Raw genomic sequence first — 27,047 nt, forward strand, 5'->3', positions numbered from 1 at the left:
CTGTGTTTTTAGCCACTTTGGTTTAAAACGAATTTTTGCTGATACCATATAATGATCAGGGTTTAATTCAAAGCCTCGATATGCTCTTACGTCTAAAATTAACTCCGCTAATTTAAAATTTGTGATAACGTAGTCAATTACTGATTTGTATCCTCTGGCTGACCAAGTATATTTATGTATTTCCTTGTGTTTAAACATTGAATTCATTATTCTCATATTATTATAAATGACAAAATCGCGCAATCTGCGACCATTTTGATTACATGTATCTTCGCCAAATTTACCTATGTTTGTTTTGTATTTTCTGTTTCCTATTCTGGCATTTAAATCTCCTGCTCGTAGTAAATAGTCAGTTTTGTTTGTTTTATCTATGGCATTCTGTAATTCTTTATAAAATATATTACTGTCTTCTTCTTTTCCCTCTTCTGGTGCATATGCACCAATTATTGTTATGTGGCCTCTTAATGTCTTGAGTCTAATTTCTATTAGTCTTTCATTCAAATAGTTGTAATATACAATATTGTTCTTTAGGGATTTATGTACCATAATCATTATACCTGCTTTTGCTCTTTCTTCTTTTTTTACCCCACTGTAGATTTGTATATAGTTGTTTGTTTCTTTTGTACCTTTTTGTTTTTTCTTTGTTTCTGTTACTATACATATCTTTATGTTAGCTTGGTTTAGTTGTTTATCAAGTTCTTCTTCTTTGTGTGTGCAATGCTTCTCACATTCCATGTTGCAATCTTCATTATGTGTTCCTTTTTCCAATTTCGTTTACCGTTTCCTGGGTTGTGGTCTTTTCCCTGACAGTCTGTCCGGCTTTTCTTTGCATGAAACTTGAAAGTATTTTGAATTTTCCCAGGGCAGGTTACTAACCTGTCGCTGGGTAAGTCCAGTGGTAGTGCTGCTACCTAATGCCTCTGGACAGGCAGATCTAACAGCATTTACTCTGTTAGGGTGTTAAGGTTATACTGCCCATACTCGGTCGCCAGTGCCTCGTTTGTACTTTTAGAACAGGATGGACCACGGGAAGGTGAGGTTGACATTTGAGTGGGAGAGGCTATGTATTTCGCTTCACCACCCCTTCCACCCAAGTTGTCTCTTATAGATTGTAATTCTAGTCAGAGTGCTCTCATAAGGACAAATGACATGTCCTGTGGGTAATTGTTTCAACAATTCTTAAAAATGGATAAGTTGAGAGAGCCAACCAAGGAAGGTCTCTATAATTTTCTTTATGTAATGAAAATATAATTATCATCAATTTCCTAATGTGTATCATTAAGGAATGCTGTTCAGGCTACTATGATGGCAACACATGATTAAGTTTACATTATTATTAATCTCATATCAAAAATTTTCCTCCAGATTAATCTGTTATCTGTCAAGCCACCATACTGTTCCGTCTAACATTTCATTCTTCTAAGGTACTTCTGACTGAATCAATCCACCTAGACCTTGATCTTTCTTGGGTCATTTTTCCTGCTTTCTTAGCATCAAAACCTGTTTTGAAAAATTTTCTTTCTCACACACATTTTTGAATGTGAATAATTTCAAGTTCCTTCCTAATGTCTTCATTCTTTATACGATTCTGCCATTGATGTTATCTGTTCAGGCTCCTCTCAGAACTCACATATCTGTGGTTTCTAATCTTTAATCAAGTAGTTTATTTCTAACCCAACTCTCAGATCCATAAATTAAAATTAGTTTGAACACCATCTTGTATATAGTTTGGCTAATTTCGTTTTATTCTGTATAAATTTATTCAATTGGGTCCCCCATATTAGCTTTGCTTATTCTGTTGTCTATTTCAAAAGTTAATTTGCCATCTTGACTAAAAACTGTACTTAAATAAATTAAATAATTTACTTGTTCTATAGGTTCTCTATATTTCTGCCTATTTTCACAATTTTGGCATTTTTTATTGCTTATTTTCATGGCCAATTTGTTACATTTTTTTAACATGTTTAGTTAGAGAATCTTAGAGATTTGCATGAGATGTATTTAGGAGTACAATATCATCTGCATAAAATAAATGGCTACGTTTGACATACCCAATTCTAATATCAGGTTTAATGCTACTTTCTTTCATAATGTGATCCATATAGATGATGAATTAGAGTGGAGAGAGTATGCAACCTTTTCTTACCCACTGATTTGACATCAAACCACCTTCCTGTATTTCCTTCAATTCTAATCTGACTTACAATTTAAATCTAGACTATGCATTATACTGTATAATGTTCCAGTTCTCTCTCCCTCTCTTTAACGCTTTTGTGCAGGCCTACACATTTTACTGCGTAAGCTTCCATAACCAATAATCCCGTGGAACAGGTTGGTTGCTCCTTATTCCGGGTAGAATCCCATGTGTGTTCACAGGACCAGTTTGCCTGCTTTGCAGGAGGAACAACCCCAGGATAAACTGGGGAAAAAACCCTGCTGCCTATGGCCAAGACTGGCTAACTTGGCTATGGTTGAGGAAGATCCTTCAGCTCCTCATGTCTCCAATGGGAATCGAACCTAGGATACTTTTCCCCCAGACATATGGTTGCGAAGCGCACAGCCACTAGGCTAACCATGCAGACTAATATTCCATTTATCACACGTATTAGTAGTGTTTTGAAAAACATTCCTCTGAGCAAGTGTTGTATGGCTTTTCTGCATCTACAAAACTTATGTGCAGATCCTTGTCATATTCCCTTATCTTATTTCTTATCTATTTGTCATAAAATGAAAATCCTATCTTCACAATCTCTGTCTGATCTCAACACAACATGCACTTCTCCAAGTTTCTTTTTGACAATTTTTTCCCACCCTCTTCTCATGTATGCTTGCATAATTCTTACATGGAACACGCAGCAGAGAAATTCCTCTTTTTTCCTACTCCAATATTCTAGAATTCAATCTTCTGACTGGGCCCTCTGAATTATGCAGTTGTGCCCATTAAAGTCACCAATGGGAAGTATGGACTGAGGTTAAGTCTGATATAATTTGACTCACAACCTAGTGGTAAATAAATCGAATATACTGTATCAAGGAGTAGTGCATTCAGGATTTAATCTTGGGGAGGGAGCCCTCCATCCCCCCGCGTCGAGTAGACGATTTGAGATTACACACTACGCACCGCATACGACCTATGACTGATCATCTGCAATGATCGCTGATTCATAAGTAGTATAGAAATAGAAGACATGACACAACATTAATTAAAAAATAATTTTAATTAGGAAAAGATTTTTGGAAAATTTTCTAGTGTTTTTTTCCTTTTTCTTTGGAGGGGGGGGGGGGGAAGAGCCCGCACCTCTGGTATTAAGGAATCCTACAGACAGACAAATTTGTCATCATTCCCGTCTAAACTAAACCCCTCTTATTCCCAGGTGAGACCTGCATGGTCACTTCATCAAATGGAGGCAGGATGGCTAGGTTATGATTACACTTTGAAATAACCTGATTTAATGGGCTGTACAAGTCCTTTCTGTCACATACTACTTAAAAAATAATGGTCCGCCACGAACACAAGAGATTTCCATTTCTTTTTTTCTTACACACTTCACCTCTCCAATCTGTATCTCCACAATAATTACTCGCCAAGATAATTTGCTAATACATTTCTTAATCACTTGTTCAATCTCATGAATTTTTTAATCCATTCAAACTGTGTGATTATAAATTCCTCTACTTTAGAATTTAATCGAGTTGCGTGAATAGAAAAATCAAATTCTGTATGTAAAGTAAGATTGTAGAGCTCTAATGATTATTTAATAAATTACAAGAAGTCGATTAAAACAATCTATAATGTGAGAACTCACCTGTAAAGTGGATATGATGTCAGCTAGATTATTGGAATTCATTCGACTTTCTAAGAAGAGTCTCATTTTTTCTTTTATTCGATTAATTTCAGAATTTGAGTTAGATTTTGCCATTTTCTCCTCTCTCACCGGAGCCATGTTTAAGACTTAGAAACCGAACCAATGAGAAAAGGGAATGCCGTCATACAGTGTTCAATACTAGTCTGAAGAGGACATGCGCACTGAATGAGCACTTACATTCGCGAGTCAGCCATTTCGGGTGTTGGAGTTGCTTATGTGGTTGTATCACTAGAATTCTTTAACGCAAAAAAGAATGGCTAAATCATTCTCGCTGAAGTAGGAGAAAATCTAAATATGCTGATTGTTGTTTTGGAAATATACATTAAAATTTTTTATCAGTAGATGGATCACATTTTGCTATAAAGAAGTGGTCTGATTTTAGGTATGTACCTAGTTTCGACAATCTTATAAAATGGCGACTGCGCAGTCTTTTGTTAGCGTTGTCGATAGCGCGCTGATGATCGTTTGGTTCGGGTAACCACGTGAGACTAGCGGGTACTCCGTACCGGTAATGGGGCTAAGTTTGTGACAAGCATGTGTGTCTGTTTAAATGTTATTGTATTACGCATGTTCAAATAAAATATTATACACGTAATAATTTCTTTAATCGTCTAGTACATATATTTCCATTTCTTTAATTTTGAAGTAACAATTATGATCAACAACTCCAAATCAATGTTTTCTCCAGCTATTATTATTCTCCTGTTATTTGTTTACCATATATTTATGAGATGTCAACTGTTTCTTCTGTAAATCGTGTTTCATATTACTAGTATTTAAAAGTCGTAATTTTGAGAATTAGTGTATGCTTATTTGCTCTTTTATTTAATTATCACAATTCCAGTGGGAAATGTTTACTGCTGCCGGATTATTAATCTAATTCAGTTTGATATCATTCTCCCATGAGATCTAGAACTTTTGAATCATACTATTAACCCGATAATAATACTAGTAATTCAATTGCTTCAAGTTGATACAGTGTTAAATGTATTCATTGGCAAAGATAATATTTTTTTTGTAGTGAACTTTTTTTTTAATAATATATATTATTAAAAAAAAGTTCCCTACAAAAAATATTGTTTTGTAAAAAAGTATTGTTTAAGTAAAATGTTTGAAGAGCAAGGATGCTTAATATTCTGATCAAGTTTTAGAACTGCAGAAATGTGTTAATATTTCCTAAAATTTAAGTATTTATGAAGAGATAAGGGATTTCATTTTTCTGCTGAATTTTTATTATCATGCAGAATTCCATGTCAGCTATTGCTTCATTTTAAATTCATTCAACAATAGTGTATTCACTACTACTATGTTAGTTTCTTTCTTCATTTGCCTACCATTCTGGAATGTAGGAATATAGTAGGTTTGGAGAAAAAGAAAAAAAAAAACTCCTGGTGTAGACGTTCTGAAATCTACACATATGATCACAGGTGAAGAACATTGTACATTCATTTGCTGGAAGAGCATGTGTAAGACCACTGTTTGCTCAGGAAGCCACTGTGTCAAATAATCTAGAGACATCCATCATAACTGCTTGGATTTCTTCAAACCTCTCCTTTGTGAGAGAGTGGGTGTGGGTCAGTCACTTGTTTATTAGCATACTTTTGTAGGATAACTTTACAATTTTAAAACAAATTTTCCTCTGTTATTATGCACATATACTGTGAAGATATGTGTAGAGTTATAATTATGAGAATCTCTATCAACTAGATAGATGAGTTATGGTGAAAAGTGGTTGACAGACCATGGGAATTTATGACAAAAGCAGTGCACAATTGTATATCAAGAATTATGTGAATAAATCAAAAAAGAGTGGAATCAAGGAAGCAGTGAGGGAGAGGTACAAGCCATTTGTTAACAATCAGATGCGTGAAAAATATAAAATATAACGAGGTGAAATGTATTATTATTATGTGACACCTCCAAGGAGTGATTTGGGCCAAAGATAATTCAAGGAAAAACTGCTTGGATTTCTTCAAACCTCTCCTTTGTGAGAGAGTGGGTGTGGGTCAGTCATTTGTTTATTAGCATACCTTTGTAGGATGACTTTACAATTTTAAAACAAAAATTTTCCTCTGATATTATGCACATATACTGTGAAGAAGATATGTGTAGAGTTATAATTATGAGAATCTCTATCAACTAGATAGATGAGTTATGGTGAAAAGTGGTTGACAGACCATGGGAATTTATGACAAAAGCAGTGCACAATTGTATATCAAGAATTATGTGAATAAATCAAAAAAGAGTGGAATCAGGAAAGCAGTGAGGGAGAGATACAAGCCATTTGTTAACAAACAGATGCGTGAGAAATATAAAATATAACGAGGTGAAATGTATTATTATTATGTGACACCTCCAAGGAGTGATTTGGGCCGAAGATAATTCAAGGAAAATCTGCTATGTGGCAAGTGAACGAATATTTATGGCAGGATTACATTGATGGATGTTTAAGAAGAGTAGTTGGTAGAGTGATTATAGCAAAGATCACAGTGTAGTTATTTAGTCATCACTAACAGCATATATCATGTTGTAAATGCTGCTCTTGCAACAATTGGCTGGGAGGTAATTAATAGGAAAAAAATTGTTGGGAGATATTAGATGAGGGAAAGGCATATACTGCAATTTTCTTAGACTTAGCGAAGGCATTTGACAGGGTGCCACATGATAAGCTGATATTTAAGTTGCAGCACATGGGTTTGGATGTCAGATTGGCCAACTGGATTCAGGATTCGCTGTCTGATAGATATCAGAGAGTTGTGTATGGTGGAGCAGTTTCAAGGAGGCAGAGAGTTACATGTGGGGTCCCACAGGGCTCAGTACTAGGACCTATATTGTTTAACCTTTATATCAATGACATTGCAAGGGGATATTCAGTTGTTTGCAGATGATGCGAAGCTGGGAAGGATTATTAGTAATAGTGCAGATGTGGTAGCCCTGCAAGAGGATTTGAATAAGCTAGATAGATGGGCAAACGAATGGAAGGGGTGTCAGTTTAATGCAGCAAAATGTAAGGTCTTAAGGTTTGGGAAACATCGATGGGATGCTGCATACTCTATGGGAGGAGTTATACTGGAAGAAGTAGGGGAGACAAGAGATCTGGGATTGATGATTGATAGAAACCTGAAATTTAGGCAAAGGTGGTGAAGGTAACACAGAGGATTGTTGCAATTATGAGAAGGACACTGACCTGCAGAGATAAAAGGGTTATCGTTCTGTTGTATAAGTCTCTGATCAGACCACACTTAGACTATTGTTCTCAAATTGGGTCGCCAGGATTTGAAGGGGATAAATTAACTGTGGAAAGGGTACAGAGACGGATGACAAAGACGGTTTCAGGACTGTACAATTTTGGTTATGAGGATTGGCTGAGGGAATGTGAACTGCAGAGTTTGGTGGATAGATGAAGGAGAGGTGATATGATTGAGACTTTTAAACTGTTGAGAGGTGGTTACAGGGTTGACACTGGGGAGTTCTTTTGCTTGGTTGAACAGCGGGAAGGAGTGATGATGACTCAATGAGTTTGAGTGGTATGATAGACTTTGTGTTTCTTAGGGGGGGGGACCTCCCCTCGATGAGTCTTGAGGAACTTTATGTTCTTAGGAAGGGCCTCCCACGATGAGTCTTTTGACTCCATGGAGGCCTGAATAATAATAATAATATGAAGAAATAAGTTGTATTAAAAATATATAAATTTAATAAAAAAAAATTCTTAGCCCATCTGCAGTATGAATATACCTCTGAAGCACTCCCCCTAACATTAAAAAGTATAGCTGTCTTCATTTGCAGATAATCATTCTAAGATCACATTAGCATGAACTTCTCTAAATCAACTTCACTGTTATTTGGTTCTTGCAGGGTGCCTTGTAAGGATGTTAGAATTTGAACTGTTTTTTCCATAACATTCGAATTGATCAACACCATCTGATGATGCTAGCTAGAAAACTAGCAACATATTAGCAAGTTTAATAAATAAATGATTGTTTTTTCTCTTAGTGGTGTTTGACTTTTTTGTATTCAAGAAAGTCAAACACCAAAAAACAAGAAAATCCTGAAGTCAGCAGACTCCCATAGTGAGTTTGCTGACTTCATGAAGATTGTTATAATAGTAATTAATCTTGTAGAACTTATGTAGTCTGAATATTTTGTTTAGGAAGGAAAATATCAGCACTATGACCATGGGCAGCTGTAATTCCCAGACCTTAACTGATTTTTATATGATTCATTTTGAACAAAAGATTTTTGTCACCATATTTACTAACTCACTCTAGTACCAAATACTAATTGTTATACCAGTATGTGGATGATCCATCTGGGCTGGTTCAGGGAATGACTTCCAATATTTTCTTTATAAGATCAACAGCACTTATTTTATTGCATCATATTTATCTTGAACCTTGAAAATGATAATAGTTACTGTTTTGGAGACAGTTTCATTCATAGTTGCTTTGTAACCGATCTTTCAGTTTTTGAGTTTAAACCTGTCTTCAGTTAAAGATATATGATTAATTGAAAATAGTGATAAGAGCTTTATCCACCTTTACAACGAGTTTCCCTGGTGTTGCACTACCCTTTAGACTTGAACTGTGTTCAGGCGCAAACTTAACTGTTTTGCCTACTTGGGAGAAGGAGTAAAAAAAACCAAGTTTATAAAATTATTTGGTATCCTTAATATATGTTATCCCCAAGGTAAAAAAACTTTTCACCTCTTTATCTCATCCAGAGTTTCTTTTTCAAAGTAAAAGCACCTTGTAGCAACTTGTATAGGTAAAGTTGATAAGGCTCTGTATTACTAAAAACCTTGGTATTTCAGGGTCTAGCTACTCACTGAGGAGACCTCAAAAAAGGTTGAAACCGGTCTGGGTAGTGACCCCCCCCCCCTCACCATAATGTATAACAGTATACATGAGATGTGTTTTACATTATGGGAAATACTGAGAATAGTGATCAGAGCTTTATCTACTTATACAACGAGTTGCCCTGGTGTTGCATTACCCTTTAGACTTGAACTTCGTTCAGACGCAAACTTAACTGTTTTTGCTTACTTGGGAGAAGGAGTAAAAAACCAAGTTTATAAAATTACTTGGTATCCTTAATATATATATATATATATATATATATATATATACACACAGAACATCATTAATCATATTGTCCTAGTGTTGTGGTGCACTCCTTGTTCATGTGCCCTCAGCTACTATTGACAGATTTCTGAGGGTAACTACAATCAAGGTTAGACAACAAGTGAACTGCATCTGTTTTCATCAACTTATATGACCACATTAAGTGACGATCACATTGATGTAGATCATTGTTGTATTAATTGGCAGTGTGTGATACCTCACAGTTCGCATTCTTATTAAAAGAATCCCATGAAGAATTTGTGTTAACCAAATGTTAATAAAACTGATTCTATATTTGAAAAATAGTTATCCAAATAATGAACATTTAAAAAATTATTTAGCAAACAGTGATGTTGCCACGACCTTAAATGTAATTTTTTTTTTTTTTAACTGGTTTGAATTATTGCATTAAGTCCTTTTTCCTCGGGGGAAAAAAATCCTCTAATGCTGTTTATTTCCCAAAGGGAGTAGGTAGAGCTCCTTTAGCTCTAACTTTTTTGAAGACTGGTTTATGTGTGTGTATCTACACACACACACATATATATATATATATATATATATCAACTCCACACACAAGAGGTCTCAAGACATATGACACAGCAGTGCTGTATATGAGTCAACAGTTAGAGAGGAATTTCTTGATCTGTTTTTTTTGAAAATCTGGAGGTTATAGTCATTAGGGAATGACTGTTGCAAACAGCGGAGGGGTAGGAAATGAAGTTACAGGATGAAAAGTTGTTCATTGAGTTTGGAGTTGATGTATGTGAATTTGTTGACTGACAGCTGCTCCTGTTTGTATATGATGGTAGTGGCCAGATCAGAAGAACAGTGTCGAATAGAATACCTCTAGAGGAGACATAATGCAAAACCAGAGCAATCTAATGGGAAAGTGAAGAGGGGGGGGGGTCATCAATTAAGTGAATTGCTTGCTTTTGTATACATTCGAGCATTCTGAGGTAAGTTGTAGGTGTGCCACCCCAATTGTGGGAACAGTATTGTAAGGTTGGGCAGATTAGAGCTTTAAAGTATCTGGAGTTGAGCAAGAAGTACTGTTTCAAATGGAAAATCATACCAAGTTCTTTTTGGAGGCTCAAGCAGGTATGGACCTGATATGTTTATGCCTGAATAGAATGAGAGTTAAGAAAATGGTTAATGACAATCTTGAAGTGTGAAGTTACCTGAGCAGTACAAGGTTTTGAAAATGGAAAGAGAGGATGGAGAGTAGAGTACTGTTCATCAACAAGCTATGAATAGGATTGAATATTAGGGAGAGTAGATCATTAATGTATAGGAGGTAAATTGTAGGGTAACAGCACTGAGCCCTGAGATACACCAGCATTAATTGAAAAAAATCTGATGAAAGAAAACCTTCACAATAACCTGCAGTGAACAGCCAGAGCTGGCAATCTGTTTGCAAAGTGAAGGAGGGAAATTATAGGATGGTAGCTTGGCAAGAAGGTCTCGATGTCAGACTCAATCAAATGCCTTGAAATATCAAGAGTGATCACTTGAGTTTTTTTAAACTTTTCTGTGGTGTTCTTCCAAAGTTAGGGTGAGGTTGACTAGGAGATTTGGTATGGAATGAGAATGGCAAAATCTATATTGGTGATTATTGTGTAATTGGTGAGTCCCTCCAAGTAGTGAAGAAGTTGGTGTTGATGACCTTTCCCAGTATTTTTGAGAGTATTTTAATTTTGAGAGCAGGATGGACAAAAGTTTGCTTCTTTGTGGAATTCATGCTAGATGAGTATGACACCTTGGAATGATGATGCAGGACAAGTATGAGTTCTGGAGCACAAGCTTTTAGTACAATAGGAATGATATAATCAGGGCCAGGAGACTTTTTGGTATCAATACTGAGGATTTTTCAGATGTCCTGGTGAATAGAGGAGGCATGCTACAGATAGTTTGTGGAATGGTAGAAAGAGTACTGCCTATATGTGAGTTGAGGAAAAAACTGATGCCAAGTGGTCTGCCTTATTTTTGGGAAATGTTACCATTTTACCATCACAGAGGTAGAAACATGGAAGGACAGAAATTGCATCCCACAGCTCTGGCAAGCATCCAGAAGGCATGATTCATAAACGCAGGAGACAAACTTAGTGCATTTGGTCTTTACAACGTCTGCTTTGGATTTGTTGATTTTTTGCAGTTATAAGCTGAGTGACAGCAGGCTGGAGCCATTAGGTATGTGCTGAATTTTCCAACATAAACAAGATGGTTCCATTTCCACTTCTGTCTATCAAAAACCAACTTTTATAGGTTGTTATATCCACAATACATCAGCTCACCAACCATCTCAAAAATATGGCATCATAAAATCTTTGGTATCTAGAGCATGCAAATTTTGTTCCTCTGAAGATTCTTTAAAACAAGAATTGAAAATGATTAAAGACACAGCCTTACTAAATGGGTATTATCAACCTTGACAAGAAGAAGCCCATAGGACTCCTATACCATATATCAAAGCCATGTTTGTCAAAAATTATGAATAAATACAAACTTGCTGCTACCTATCAACCAAATTCACAATTTGTTACCCTCTCCAAAAGACAAACTCTCACCATTGATGCTACCCCGCATATATGAAGTGCCATGTTCTTGTAACTTGTCTTACTATGGACGAACAGGAAGATCTGTAAATAAACACATCTCTGAACATCAAGACCACATCTCTCTTATCAAACCTCACAAATCTGGTCTCAGGCAACATGGAGTTGAAAACGCCAACCACGTGATCCAATGGCAAAACACCAAGCTATTACATAGATCCATATATAAACATGAGCAATTGTATAAAGAAAGTGCTGAAGCCTTATGTCACAGACCCAATTCTTAACCGTAATGACTGTTTCACTATCCCAGAAGTCTGGGAAATTGTTATCCTCAACTGTATAAAATAAATTTATCAGTTATATTTTCATTTAATTACAGCCCAATAGTTTTTAATCCTCAAGCACACTACTGTATACATAAATGGATTCCAGTGTAAACATGAGTACTAATGTGTTCTTTTATGTAATAACTACTGATGATGTCTTAAGATACTTAAGATGAAATGTTTACATATTATTAAAAAGTTAATTACTGTGGCATATGTGTAAATTCATAGTTATGCTGAATTTTGGTTTGGACTGCTTTGGAATAGTTGTTGGAGGATTAGCTAGGATCAGAAGCAATATTCAAACCATGGAAGGTCATCCCAGTTGGTACTATTGTAGTGTCTTTCATAGCCATGTCTTGTGGCTGTTAATGACTGAAAAAAGGCCAAACTGTAACAAAGGATATGTGGACAGAATTAAGGTAAAATGTGCCAAGAGGGGATTTAACATCAATGTTGTATTTGGAGAGAGAGAGAGAGAGAGAGCTGGTTAAGAAAAGGTCTAATGTGTTGGGAGAATGAAGATGATTGTCTAGAATTCTGGTGGGTTCATGGACAATATGTGTTAAATTATTGGTATGCCTACTGGGATTCCCTCTGTGCACAATCTGGCAAAGTAAGGAGAAGCAGGATTATTCATCAGTTGATTGGGAAGCCTCCTGAAGAGTTACCATCAGGTTTAGCTCTGTGTATTACCTGTTGTCAGGCTTGTCGAAACTGCTTTACACCTGAAAACCTTTGAATGAGGAGGTACTGGTTTTGATTGAAAGAAGCAGAGCAAACAGCTCTGCTTCTTTACCAGCTTGGTCTGTGAGGCTGAAAAAAGGCAGTGTTATGGCTGCTGAAATTGCTAAGGAAGATTATCTTGCTATCGGGGTATTTAGATTGTATGTGATCGACTTTCAGAGATGTGTAGCCAAAGAGGTCAATGAAGTCGTTGGCGTTTAGAAAATGGTAGAGGCAGCAAATGAAGTTAGGTAAAGTGAGGTAAGGAGATTTTGATTCAGAGCAGATGATATAAAGGGTATTCCATGTCCAGTAACCTTTGACCTGGGATATCAGACCTGATAAAAGCACAGGTTCTTGCAAAGGGCATCTTAGTTGCAGTGTTGTAGAAGATGCCAGCTGTATTTCAGTGATAAATAGTATATTGGGTTTGGATGACTGTAGGTAGTAGCATTTGTGCATATCATTGGTTTTGAAATTAAGACCTTTCATGTTAGTGAAGTCAATCTGGAAGTTTTTTTTATTGAGGAATTCTGAGGTTTTGGTACTTTTTGTTTTATGGAAGAATTTTTTTTAACCACTGTGGCTCTGGGATTTTTTTGTATTGTGGGTCATGGTCATGAGTTAAAAAAAGCGTGAGGGAGCAGGCAGTGTGTGGTGCTTGAGGGAATGATGACTCAGGGATCTTCACTCTCACAGGGGGATAACCAGACCTCAATCCAAGCATGGCCTTGAATAGTGTCCCTGCATGCTGCTTACTTGGACTCCCTCTACGCACAATCTTCCAAAGTAAGGAGTAGCAGGATTATTCACCAGTTGATTTGGAAGCCTCCTGAAGAGTTACCATCAGGTTTAGCCCTGTGTATTACCTGTTGTCAGGCTTGTCGAAGTCAAAACCGCTTTACACCTGAACCTTCAAATGAGGAGGTACGGGTGTTTGATTGAAAGAACAGGAAGACCTTCACTCACATTGCATGCAGGAAGAAAAAAACAGAAGGTAGGGGAACATGAACCTGAAACCCTACTGTAGACACAACCTACCAAAGGCCACTTCATGCCTCCAGAAAACTATGGTGCTGGTGTTTCACTGGGAGATGAAAGGCATTGTTACCTATACATCTAGTTATTGCATTCTCCAAATAGGGAAGGAAGGTATGTGTTTATGACTGTAATATTCACCCCATCATAGTCCTATGATTTTTCTGGGAGTGGCTATATATTGCACAATCACAAGTCCTTAAACTACCCGAAGTTGGTAGTTATGTCTCCATCTTTCAAGTATTTACTGATAGTAAGCCTGAACTATTAGTAAATCAAAGCTTTTCAATAGGTAAAGTGTGGTAGACAGTTGCCATCATCTCTTACCCCTAAATCTTAGCACTCATATTATTGTCTATAATATTATCAGTTCTACAATAGATATAGGATAAAAAAACCTTATATTGTCTTCCTTATCTTCTACTCCTCTGGGATATTTACAGTTGCAAGCTCTTATTCAGATGTATATTTTATAAGCATTATCAGTTAACTAAAAAGATCAATACAATGAAATACAGGGTGTTCGGGATAAATTTGACAGTTTCGTAAGGAAAAAGAAAATCTTCTTTGTATCTATTAAATTTAATGAATTGACAAAAAAACATTACAGGCAGAGTTAATTACAATACTATCAACAAGATTTACTCAAAATAACCACCATTAGCATCGATCACAGCTTCAATTCTGCTTCGGAACCTCGAACAAGGTGATGCTACAGTCTCCCTGGGAAGGGCCGCAAAAACTGTTTTAATTTTATCCATTAACTGGGCTTTTGTATTACTGGAAGTGCGATTGGTGTCTTTTTCAACTGCGCCTCATACAAAATAATCCATGGGGTTAAGGTCTGGGGAGTTTGGAGGCCAAACATTTGGACTGGTGAAGTCGTAGAAATTTTCAGACAACCATTTTTGACTTTTCCCAGAGGTGTGGCAAGGGGCCGAATCCTGCTGCCATACATACGGCCTACCATTGGCTACCCTTGTTATCCAGGGCTTGACTACAGTTAGCAACTCCACGAACAAAGCCCGAATTCCAATGCCAGGGTTCTTCAACACCTGTTCCTGCAGATTTGCGAGGAATTCTGCTGTACGAACGCAATCAGATCGTCTGCTAGGGATCTTTCTTCTTGCTACATCCTCGTAGTCACCATTGCAAGTCTCTAGTTCATGCCTGATTGTTTTTACTGTATTCAGGGAGCATTGGGCAGCAGTCGTAATATCCTTATTTTGATGGCGGGCACGAATCATCATGATACAAGTTATTCTCTTCCATGATTCAGGTGGGTTCCAGCTATCCATCCTTTCTGACATCTTGTATATGAATGAAGAAGGGTTAAAACTTTTAAATGAAGAGAAGTGTGTGTTAATACATGTAACTTACGGAAAAATATAATTAATTATAAATATGTCAAATTTATCCCGAACACCCTGTATTTATAATGATTTATTCTACACCAGAGATTGGGGAAAAGAGGGAGTAGTTATAGTATTGAGCACAGCATGAAGAGAAACTTCTTAAAGCCAATTTTATTTAGAGATGAGTGATGTAGCAAAATTTTAAAATAGTCTCTAAAATGTGTATAAATTCACATGGTGAGAATGCCCAAAATGAATTTATAATTAAAATTTTTTATTTTTTTATTTTCACATTTGACATCCATAGACATCATATGGTCACTCCCATACCTCACTGGGTTTTAAAAGTGAAGTCTTTTGCTAGAAAAAGTGATAGGGTTGCAGATGTTCTTTTCACACAGAGTTAGTAGAACAATCAAAAACATCCATGCCCCTTGGCAAAATTTGAACCTGCAGCCTCTTTGCTGGAGAGTGGATATGCTAACCACTTGGCCAACCAGGCCAGTGTGGTTAGCGTATTCTTCACAAAATGAAGACAATGTAATTCATGATGTTTTGATAGCAATATCTTCAGACTGATCTAAGATGCAAAAGTATACAGGGGATTTAAAATAGGAAATGATTAAGACCTAGGTTTCAGTAAGATAAGAATGTGTATCCAATTGAAAAAAATAAATGATTTGTATGAGAGTTTTGAAATTGATCAAAGATGAACAGCTGATAGCTGTGCACTGTAGACACAGATATGCAAATATCATTGAGAAGGAAATGAAGGCTTTTGAAAACAAGAACCAAACCTTGGAAATAGTTACAAAATCTGAGGAAAATATCAATCGATTCAGCTGGGGAAGCTATGATGTATGGTCTGCAAAAATAGAAAAATAAGAACTCCATGGAAGATACCAGAAGGAAAAGAAAGAAGCCCATGGCAGAAAAAGAAAAAATAATAATAAAGCTAGTATATACTCTTAGAACATGCATAGAAAAATGTGAAAGCTCACTTAATGGTATATTGCTAAAGAGTGAAGTAATTTATTTATTTGTTAAGTATTGATTTGATCAAGTCCAATTTCCCTCCAGATATAATCAGATTATTCAAATTTACAGTATTACAGTTATTTCACATGGAAAGAAAAATATACCAGCCGGATGGGATAATGATGATGACTCCCTCCTCCCAGCCATTTTCTACATGAGCATTTAGAGAACCACACACTCAACTCTGCTACATTCAAACTTTGGTTTGGCTGCACTATACAGTTATGCACTATATTTGCTATTTGGCGACATGTTCCAGGCACATTAAATACATTTTTAGTGCATTTAAATAGCCAACATCCTGTATCCATAGCTAGCATCACCATGAAAAATAAAATGAATAATTGTCTACCCTTCCTAGATACATTAGACAGACAGACACCCATCTACCTACTTCACCACACTCCTTTAGCCAATGGCTATTACCCCCTCCCCAATAGAGAATTACAACCCCTCCTCAAAATCCTTTCCTTTTTCTAATACACAAGACCATGACAAAATTGCTGCTATCCAGTATATTCACAGCACACCTGAAAAGATATTCAGAGTGCTAAATAAATGAGCTTCACACTTTATAAACTATATATCAAGCTAGCAGTAGTCATTCATTCATAAAGGATAACTCCTTTGTCACATCATAGAACACACAGGAAGTTTGTGGATATCTGCCTCAGAGAACATAAATACATTTGGTACCATCAGTCTATGCCTTGGAATGCCCCTTCACGATTGATTAGATCAAAAAAACTATAACACAGAAGTCATTGGTAAATTGATACACTAACAGAGAGACTATTTTGGAATCAGCACCTTGAAAACAATCCCCAAATCTCAAGTATGACTTCATCAATTTACCAAAAATCTGGGAGCTACTCATTTTAATATAATATCTTGGCATCTTTAATTTTCAACATCTATCTCTATTCTAGAGTATTTTAGTAATAAGATGTGACACCTTTTGGCTATTTTTTTACAAAAATAGTTACAAAATCTGAGGAATTATTTTATATAATTTTTCTAATAGAATGGAGTCTGAGGAACAAATCGTGTGCTCTGTATACAAGACTTGACAAAACCTGTTTTTTGAGAAGGATGATGTGAAGCTGGGTAGATAGTATAAGGGGGACCAGAAAGTAATGAATTATTTTTAATAGGTCATTTTTAGCCGATTGTTTTTTCTTAAATAACACATAAATTATTAAATTTGATTTTTATTTAAATATTAGCGTTACTTTTCTATTTAAAAAATCTTTTTTTTTTTTTAATTTTAGATTATTTTTTTTTTTAATATGGCAGACTTTAAAGTTGAAGAGCACCATTTACATCATTGTATGCTGTTTTTGTTTCACCAAGGAAAGAATGTTACTGGGGCTGCCAAAATCATTTGCTCAACTTATGGAGACGTATTGAAGGTTAACAAATGTCAACGATGGTTTAGGAGATTTGCAGAAAAAAATTTTGATCTCTCTGATCGTCCTCGATCTGGAAGACCTCTTACTCTAGATGACGATGCTCTTAAGACTCGTTGAATCAGATCCAGAACAAACCACACAAGAATTAGCAGAGAAACTTAATTCATCATGGTCAACTGTCCAAGAGCACTTACATAAGAGTGGCAATGTTCTTAAACAGGATGTATGGGTACCGCATGAACTGTCAGAAAACAATAAAGCAGAGACGGTTTGCAATTCATTGTTGACTAGACAACAAAATGACCCTTTTTTTTTGAACAAGTCGTAACTGGTGACGAAAAATTGGTGCTGTATAAGAATAATAAATGCAAAAAAAAGTGGCTTTCTCCAAATCAAACTCCAATTCCAACACCTAAAGATGGACTTCATTCACAAGTTCTGTTGTGCGTTTGGTGGGATATTCATGGAATTATTCATTACGAACTCATGGAACAAGGTAAAACTATCACAGCAGCCATCTACTGGGAACAATTAGAGCGACTACGTCAAGTATTGTTAATCAAACGTCCTGCGCTTGTCAATCGAAAAGGGGTAATTTTGCAGCAAGATAATGCAAAACCACATTCTGCAAGAATGACTCAAGAAAAAATTAAGCAGTTAGGATAGGAACTTCTACCACCTCCTCCATATTCGCCGGATATTGTCCCTAGTGACTATCACTTATTCAGGTCCTTAGAACACAGCATAAGAAATAAAACCTCAGTTCATCACAATACCAAAACCTAGACAAAACTAGGTCTTGGTATTTGCAATGAATACTTCTGACATTCTGGGTATCTTATTATTTCCATTCTTTTTTCCTTTCCTTACCCTTTTGATAAGTAATAAGTTCAAGTCATTTTCCATGGCAACAGTTCAATTTCTTCTGTCCTGAGACTTTGGAGTAAGAAAAACATTCAACTAGGTTATTTACTGGTCATTTGCACCACTGTGTGGTGGTGAGATTGCTAATTTAAATCCTCCAAACTTTCCCTTCCTTTTCTTATCTGTTGGATAGAAAGGATTTGTACAAGATGGATGGCTTGCATCTGAATGGATTTGGTGTGCTGAGACTGGAAAAAGTGTTGTTGGATGAAGTGAAAGTGGATGTGCAAAATCAGGGAAACTAGAACCATTAAGGTGGGGGCAGAGGATATGCAGGCATCAGTGAGGCAGTTGAGTGTAAGAATGTATATAATGTGCCTGAGCTAGTACGAAGGATAAGAGATCAGAATGGGATAGTTAGCATAATGTATCAAGCTAGCGGTGGGACAAATGGACCTATGCATTTCATGTATACTAATGCCAGGAGTATTAGGAACAAGAAGGAAGAATTTTTTGGCCTTGGTTGGCTCTTCCTGGCCACAGGTTATTGGCATTAGTGAAACATGGCTGACAGAAGATGATATAGTTAGCTAGATTTAAATTGCAGGATAGTGAAATTAGCTTATTTGAAGCTATTTGGTGTGAGATTGAGACTAACAGAATAAAATATACAGTTGGGTGCTGCTATAGACCAGGTGATGGAATAGATGGTGGAGATAGTATGCATAAACAAATTGATGCAATGAGTATAAGCAGGGTAATTATTATGGGAGATTTCAACTATGGTAACATTGATTGGAAGGAGGAGAGGACACATGTGAGGAAGGAACTGGATTTTATGCATTTATTAAGGGATAGTTACCTGAGACAGCATGTAATGGAAAATACTAGGGGTTCAAGAGTGCTTGACCCAGTAATAGCATCTGAGAACTTGACTGTAATGCTTATGACCATGTTGCCACCAATTGGTGAAAGTGATCATAAGGTCCTGACCCGGGAGGTGGCTAAATGTGTGAAATTTTCGATTAAGACAGGGTGCATGTGGAATTACTGTGCTGGTAAGTATAAAAAGCTTAGGAGATTGCTTGGTTCAGTGCCTTAGCATGTAAAACTGCAAGGGCTGAATGTTGATAACTTGGGAGGTGGTTAAGAAGTGTTTGCAGGAGGTAATGGCTGACTCTATCTATACCTACAGTCCAAATAGTAAATCAAGTAGGTGTTAAATGAATGAATAACACCATTAAGCTTGAGCTGCATAAAAAGAAACAACTGTGGAGGGAATTTAAGGAGAAAGGTGACCTGCAGGCTCACGAACGGTATAAAGTGCAGGCCAGAAGGGTGATGAGTGTGGTAAGAAAAGCAAAAGGAGATTATGAAAGGAAATTAGCCATGCAAGCGAAAGAGAATCCCAAACAGTTTTTTTCGATATGCTGCAAGTAAGAGAAAACTGTAATACGGCAGAATGATTTTAAGGAATGCTGGTGGTACGGAGGTCATTGGATCAGTTGATATAGTGGAATTACTGAGTATGTCATCAATGACTTTGCAAGAGTATATCATCCAGGTGGTGACATTGAAGGAATGAAGGAACCATTAGTTTATACGGGAATTGTGGTGAATGAAGTGGAGGTGAATAGTCTATTACAAAACCTTAATGTGAATACATCTGTGGGATTGGATGGTATACCAGCACGGGTCTTACGTGAAGCAGCTAAAGAATTGTCAGTGCCCTTGACCACATTGTTCAATCTGAGTCTCGGGTCTGGTTTAGTCCCAAAGGGGTGGAAAGAGGGGAAAATAGTTCCACTGCATAAAGGAGGATACAAGACAGCTGTTGCAAATTACTGACCGATCAGCATATCAGGAGTCGTTGTCAAGAGAAAAATACAGGAATGGATTGATGAAAATGAGATACTGTATGGGGGACAGCATGGTTTTGTGAAGGGTAGATCATGCCTCAGTAACTTGCTCAAGTTTTATAACACAGTGACGGCTGAACTGGATAAGGGTAATGGGTTTACAGTGATACTGCTGGACCTGGCTAATGCCTTTGACAGGATACCACCTGGAATTCTAATCCGTAAACTGCAACAACATATGGGGATGGATAGGTGGGTGGTTAATGGAGAGATATCAGAGAGTAGTTTATTCAGGAGTAGAGTCCAAAAGACTGCCTGTGACTATAGGTGTGCCGCAAGGTTCTGTTCTTGGACCACTACTATTTAATTTGTTCATTAACAATATAGGAAAGGATCTGAGAGGAACAGTTCATTTGTTTGCTGATGATGCAAAGTTGGGTAGGACAATAGTGAATGCAGATGATGTCAGAATTTTGCAGGATGATTTGGATAGATTGGAGGACTGGGCTAAGGAGAATGGATGTCAATTTAATGTGGCAAAATGTAAGGTTATGCATTTTGGGGTGAAAAGATTAGCAGGAGATTGATGAGGCCAGGAATTTGGGAGTGTTGGTGGATAGGGAGTTGAAGTTTAGGGGGCACATTGCAAAAGTGGCTAAATGAGCTCATCAAATCACTTGGCTGCTAAAAAATACATTGATGAGCAGAGACAAGCAAGTTATTGTGCCCAGTATGGGCTCCAGGGTTTCTTCTAGATGGGGAGGAGGTGGAGAGGATCCAGAGGCGAGTGACCAAGATGATAGCAGGTCTATGGAATAAACGTTATGAACAGGTTGAAGATTTGTGGGATGCAGAAATTGTTTGCTAGGAGGAAAAGGGGGGATATGATTGAGACATTCAAATTACTAAAGGGTTTCTATAGGATTAATTCAGAGGATATTTCTGAGAACAGGACTGGTGGTGGGAGGACTAGGGGCCATCCATGGAAACTGGGCAAGAGTGTGGTTAGTAAGGGTGTTAGAGCTAGGTTTTTTACTTTTCGAGTGATGAACGAGTGGAATAAGCTGCCAGAGTCTGTTGTGGGTGCTATGAGTTCAAGGCAAAGTATGTTGGATACTGTGTGAATGTTAAATAGTTGATGAACATGATGTTCAGGGCCTCCCTCGATGAATCTAGGGACTGCTTGGAGTTGCCCTTAATAATAATAATATCATAAAGCTTCCCACTTTGGTTAGTACCCAATCTTCCACTCATTTATTCAGGTTTCAGGGATTCACCATATTAAGGTGATAGTTGCGAGAGTCATATATTTGTGCATCATTCCTCTTAGCTGCTACATCCTGAATGAGGAATCAGTAGAAAAAGTAAAATTGCAGCTATTTAGGCACAAAATTTAATGTTCATGGGAAATTATAAATAGAAAAATAAGCACTGCTAAGCCAAATAAATTTATATTTTATAGAAAAATTAATCAATATGCAAAATAATTTTTAGCTTATAGATCTGAGAGCTTAATTAGATATAAAAAGTTCATCAAAGACTGGAAACCACAAAAATGAGAGTTCTGGAAAAAAGAAAAAAAAAATTACATGCATGAACAGATAAAATCTAATCCATTCACACAAATCAAACCAAACAATAATTCCATACATATCAGAAGCTTAAAAAAAAACATTCACATACAAACATCCATGGCATAAATTTTGACATAAATGACATTCTTAATGATTCATCTGTGCCTGTGTGTGATTCAACATTGCCTGCCAGAGAATGCCAAATTTTGAATTTGGCATTCTCTGGCATTGAATTTGGCTCAAGGTTTCCTTGCTTCATTAAGTAACGTTCATCTGCTACATTTACCAATCTCCTGACTCTGAAAATTACTCTGACCTCTTCACGTTTCTCATGAATCTTAACCATCTGCAATCCAGTTATCCAAATAGTGAAGTAATCTTTCTAGTTGACCTTAATTTTCACAACTAGTATCCCTTTTTCACCACCAATCAAGCTTGGTGTGGAAGTTTTTGCTATAAGTAATTATCTAATGCAAATCATTTGACCTACCCATATTCCTGATAAGTCTTTTCACTTTCCCACTACACTTGATCTTTTATTTTTATGGCTATTTTGCCTACTTTCATTTAGGAATGCCCCTTTTTTTAATGTCATTGGCTTTTTACTCAAGAATTCTTAGGGCATTGCAAATGTATTTTAGAGACAAATATATGTAGCATCATGGAACATCATCAATAGAGAATCATGGAACAAATTTGTTTCTAATTTAGAACATGATTTATATAAAACAAGACTCAATGTATATAAAATTTTGAAACACTTAAATGCAGATATCAAAGAAAACATAAAATTAAACACTGAATTGAAATTAGAAGAATTTCTAAATTACTACACAGAATTGTGGACAGACATATTTTAAAAAAGACAACTGGCAAACAATTAACGAAAATGAAAAGGAAATAACTAAAGAAGAATTAGAAATCAGCCTGAAAAAAACAAGAAATGGAAAATCACCTGGAGTAGATAAACTAGATTCAGAACTATATAAATATGCAGGAACAAGATTCAAAGAAAGACTCTTATTATTTTTAAATAAAATTTATTCAACTGGTATCCCTCAATAGAATGAAAAAAAGCAATTGTGATTCCTATCTTTAAAAAAGGTAATAGATGACCCTAAAAACTATAGAGGTATCAGTATACTAAATTCCTTTTACAAAATATATAGCAGAATCTTAAATAGCAAACTAATGAAATATTCCGAAAACTTTATTTTAGAAGTACAGAATGGATTTAGAAAAGGATGATTATGTATAGACCTGGCCTTTGCCTAAAATTAATAATAGAGAAAAGAAGAGAATACAATTTAGAAACACATATTGCATTTATTGACTTTGAAAAAGCATTTGATAAAGTTAAAAGAAACATATTATTTTAACATATTAAAAGAAAGACAAATACCAAAGGGTATTTGTCTTTAATTTTTTTTTTTTTTTTTTTTTTTTTAATAGCAAATTCAATCATGTTTCTACTTCAAAATATTTCGTTTCATACTTAGTGATATAACATCACGCGGCATGTTCTAATTTCAACGATCTATTGTTAGTATTCTAGCTTGTATATTTTTTAAACTGTTCTTGTAATACCACCGACGATGGTCTGCTATTTCCAGACCGAAATATTTGGTTAAATAAATATCTTTCTTGTGATTACGTGATTATATCATTCAGTCTTATGTCGCAAGTATCCTTAAAACAACAGACAAATACCAAATAATATCCTAAAAGCTATCACAAGTATATATGAAAATAATCAAATACAAATAAGATTAAATCACAAGCTATCGTATATGAGAGAGATAAACCAAGGGGTCTGACAGGGATGTCCCCTCTCAGCAACTCTTTTTAATATATACTTAAATGAAATAATAATAAAATGGAATAAAAATTTACATCAAGGAATTAAACTTTCTCCTACAGTAAACTTAAACACTCTCCTCTTTGCCGACGACCAAATAATAATTACAAATTCTGAAGATAAACTACAGAAAGCTATGTTAGATCTAAATGAGATATCCAAAGATTATGGTATGATAATATCAAGAGAAAAATCAAAAACTATAGCCTTTAAAGGACAAGATCCATCAAGAACTAAAATAGTAATAGATAACAAGATCTTAGAACAGGTGAATTCATTTAACTGCCTAGGATGTACGATCACATATGAAAAAGATATAAACGTAAAAATTGCAAAATATTTAAAAATAACAGGTGTAATTAATTCTATATTTAAACCATACCTAGTTCAAAAACAAACCAGACTAAAGGTATACAATACATTAGCCCTACCAGTCAATGTATGGAAGCAAAATCTGGACAATAAAACAAAAAGACAAAAAAAATTTAACAACAGCAGAAATGAAGTTTATGAGAAACACTGCAAAGTATACCCTATTTGATCACAAAAGAAATGAAATTATGAAAGAATTAAACCAGTAATAGAATAAATTAAAAAATATAAACATAAATGGATGGAACACATTCAAAGAATGAAAACAGAAAGATTACCAAAACAAGCCTTAAAGTACAAGCCATTAGGATAAAGAAAACCAGGACATCCTCTTAAACGATTCAATGATGACTTCTAAGTCCGGAACAGGCCTAAATCCTTGATACGCATGATGATGATGATATATGTAGCATAATAGGAGAAAATTTGCACTGGCAGAGTGCTTTTTTTTTTTTTTTTTTTTTTTATTGAGTGGGAAAGAGATGAAAGAAATAGAAACTTCTTTTTTTTTTTTTTTTTTTCCACATTTTATGGCTATCGTTTCTGATATTCTAAGTATGACCCCCCCCCCACTTCGCTTTTAACACCATAACAGCAGAAGTATACACATTGCAGAAAGAAGACAGGCAACAACATCCAAGAAAAGGTATATGTGAATTTTTTTCTATTATGCTACATATATTTGTCTCTAAAATACATCTGGAATGCCCTAAGAATTCTTGAGTAAAAAGCCAATGACATTAAATAAAGGGCACTTTATTTAATGTCATTGGTCACTCCTAAATGTCACTCCTAAATGAAAGCAGGCAAAATAGCAATAAAAATAATAGTTTTTAAGAGGAGTAACATGGGAGTTTTCCCAGAAATAATACCTGTATAGTTTTTAACCAGCTCTTTTCCAGATATGCTGTAGCGGTCACCCTGCTTCTCAACAATTCGCATCACAATCTAGTGCAAGTTTCCACTTGCATAGAATGTCCGATTCCCTATAACCACATTTGACCCTCTGTCCTTTGGTACTACAAAGGTACCAAGTGGGATGGTCTCTGGAACTAATACTCCTGTTTATGGTCTATTGCTTTCACTCTTCTGACCCAGATATACCTGCATTAAGCAAGTTAGAAATTATCCTTAATGGAATAATGGTCTTCAGCTCCCATTGAACCAGAATTCTTGTTCACTTTTCAAGCTGTAGTTCAACAGTAGATGTATTGAAAGCAGTTGGGAAAAACTTAGCTTACTGCAGGCACATAAAGAATACCCCAGCTTCAAACGCAGTCAATGCTAAGCATGCAATAAATGCAAAACAGCCATCAGCAAATCCAACTTCGTAAAGAACAATAGCAGGAAACTCGTCTGCTGTTCAAATAGAAACCATGCTTTCTGGTCCCTTGCAAAAGCCATCAGACACAACTGCTCACCAGCACTTCTACCTCTCTCTCTCTCTCTTGCTCTCTCTCTCATCCAGATCTTATCACTGTTACAACATCCAAAGATAAACTTCTTGGTTTATCTAACCTCTTGGCATCACTTTGTCTTCAAACGCCTACATAGTGGTGAAGGAAATGTTTCAACCTTGTGTCTTCTAAAGTACTGACATGGTCACTGCTCCAGAATAAAGAAATTAGGAAGGAACCTGACATTGTTAGCATCATGAGTGTGTCAGCAGCTGATCAAATCTCTGAGTATGAATGGGAAAAGAAGAAAACATTGAGGCTGAGCTGTGGTGGTTATAGCTGCAGTTGGTCATGAGTAGCTGGTTAGATCTGGATGTGTATAAATTGATCAATTTATAGAACTGTAGCATACACTGAGAAGAGTTATACTATTGGCCATGACTCCCAGAGTAACCGGCATCATTTCTATAATATGTCCTCTGCAGTGCTGCTTCCCAAATGCTACTAATCAGATTCCCACACATGATCTTGCACAGTATGTGGTAGCTGCTACACCAGCTGGCTGAAAGTCTCCTGCCTTGTTACTGATTGGCTCATACTATCTGGCAGATGGCTTGCTGTACCATCATTTTTACTGATGTAAACTTGAAATGGAGGAGGTTTGGGTTTCCAATTATGTGTGGCATGCCAAAGGGCACTCATACTGCTCAGAGAAGGGAATAAGAAAAGAAACCTTGCTCTTGAGGCCAAACATGGCATTTTCCACTTTATGCTAGCTACTACCCCTCCTCTCCCATTCTATGAAAAATCTCATCCATGTCAACTTAATAACAATCCCTCACTATTATATGTCTCAATCATATCCCCCCCTATTCACTCTTCCTCCTATTCATGAAGCTTTGCAAATTACATTCAATCTGTCTTCGTACTCCACATTCCAAAGACCACTGACCATCTTTGTGAATCTTCTCTGGACCATATCCACATCACCATGAAAACTCGGCGACCAAATCTTTGCATAATAATTCAAATGAGGCCTGATCAAGGCCTTATACAATGGCATCATAATCTCTTTATGTCAGGGGGTCCTCCAGATCATTATCTGGAGGACCCTGACATTATATGTGACTTTTCACAACTTGTGAAGAAGACACACTAGTTAATGTCATTATTCGATGTGATATTGCCATTATCCAATGTGACTTATTCACATCTTGTTCAGTGTGGTCCCTGAATTTCAGGTCGTTGTCCACTATCATTCCTAGATCTCTCATCTCTTCTGCTCCCTTTTAAGTTTCCCCACCAAGTGTATACTTTGCATCCCATCATTGCTTACCAAATCTCAAAACCTTTGAACTGATAATTCCACATACCTGCCCATTCATGCAATCTATTCAAGCTCTCTCCAATATCATTAACATACAAATTGAACAACAATGTTCCCAAAACTGACCTCTGCGGTACACCACTAGTGACATTCCTGTTTTGGGATACTGCAGCCCCATATACAACTTTCTGATGCCTATCTGACAGCCAGTCACTGATCCAACTCAAAAGTCTGTTATCCAATCCCATCTGTTGCAATTTATTTAACAGCTTGTCATGTGGCAGTTTATCAAAAGCTTCTGTAAAATCCAAGTACACCACTGTATATGCATTTCTCCTGTCCAAGGTATTTGTCACCTTG

At 36.2% G+C, this 27,047-nt stretch overlaps 2 protein-coding genes across 3 annotated transcripts in view; one reads left to right on the forward strand and one right to left on the reverse strand.

The window, feature by feature from the left end:
• The window catches only part of LOC150108899 (nucleolar complex protein 4 homolog B), a 226,746-nt gene extending 222,790 nt beyond the window's left edge, over nucleotides 1-3,956 (reverse strand). For both annotated transcript variants that reach the window (XM_090410813.1, XM_090410804.1), the window contains exon 1: nucleotides 3,807-3,956. In XM_090410813.1, coding sequence (XP_090266939.1) covers nucleotides 3,807-3,944 — 138 coding nt within the window. In that variant the 5' untranslated portion in view covers nucleotides 3,945-3,956. The remainder of the gene's footprint in view (nucleotides 1-3,806) is intronic.
• Nucleotides 3,957-4,110: 154 nt separating this feature from the next.
• LOC150108900 (chromatin remodeling protein domino-like) overlaps nucleotides 4,111-27,047 on the forward strand; it is a 731,915-nt gene continuing 708,978 nt past the window's right edge. The window contains exon 1 of the mRNA XM_090410792.1: nucleotides 4,111-4,248. The gene's annotated coding sequence lies outside the window, so the exon portion shown is untranslated. The remainder of the gene's footprint in view (nucleotides 4,249-27,047) is intronic.

Source organism: Typopeltis vanoorti, chromosome 2 (genome assembly GCF_054136105.1).
Source record: "Typopeltis vanoorti isolate ZY-2024b chromosome 2, IOZ_Tvanoo_1.0, whole genome shotgun sequence".
NCBI lineage: Eukaryota > Metazoa > Arthropoda > Arachnida > Uropygi > Thelyphonidae > Typopeltis > Typopeltis vanoorti.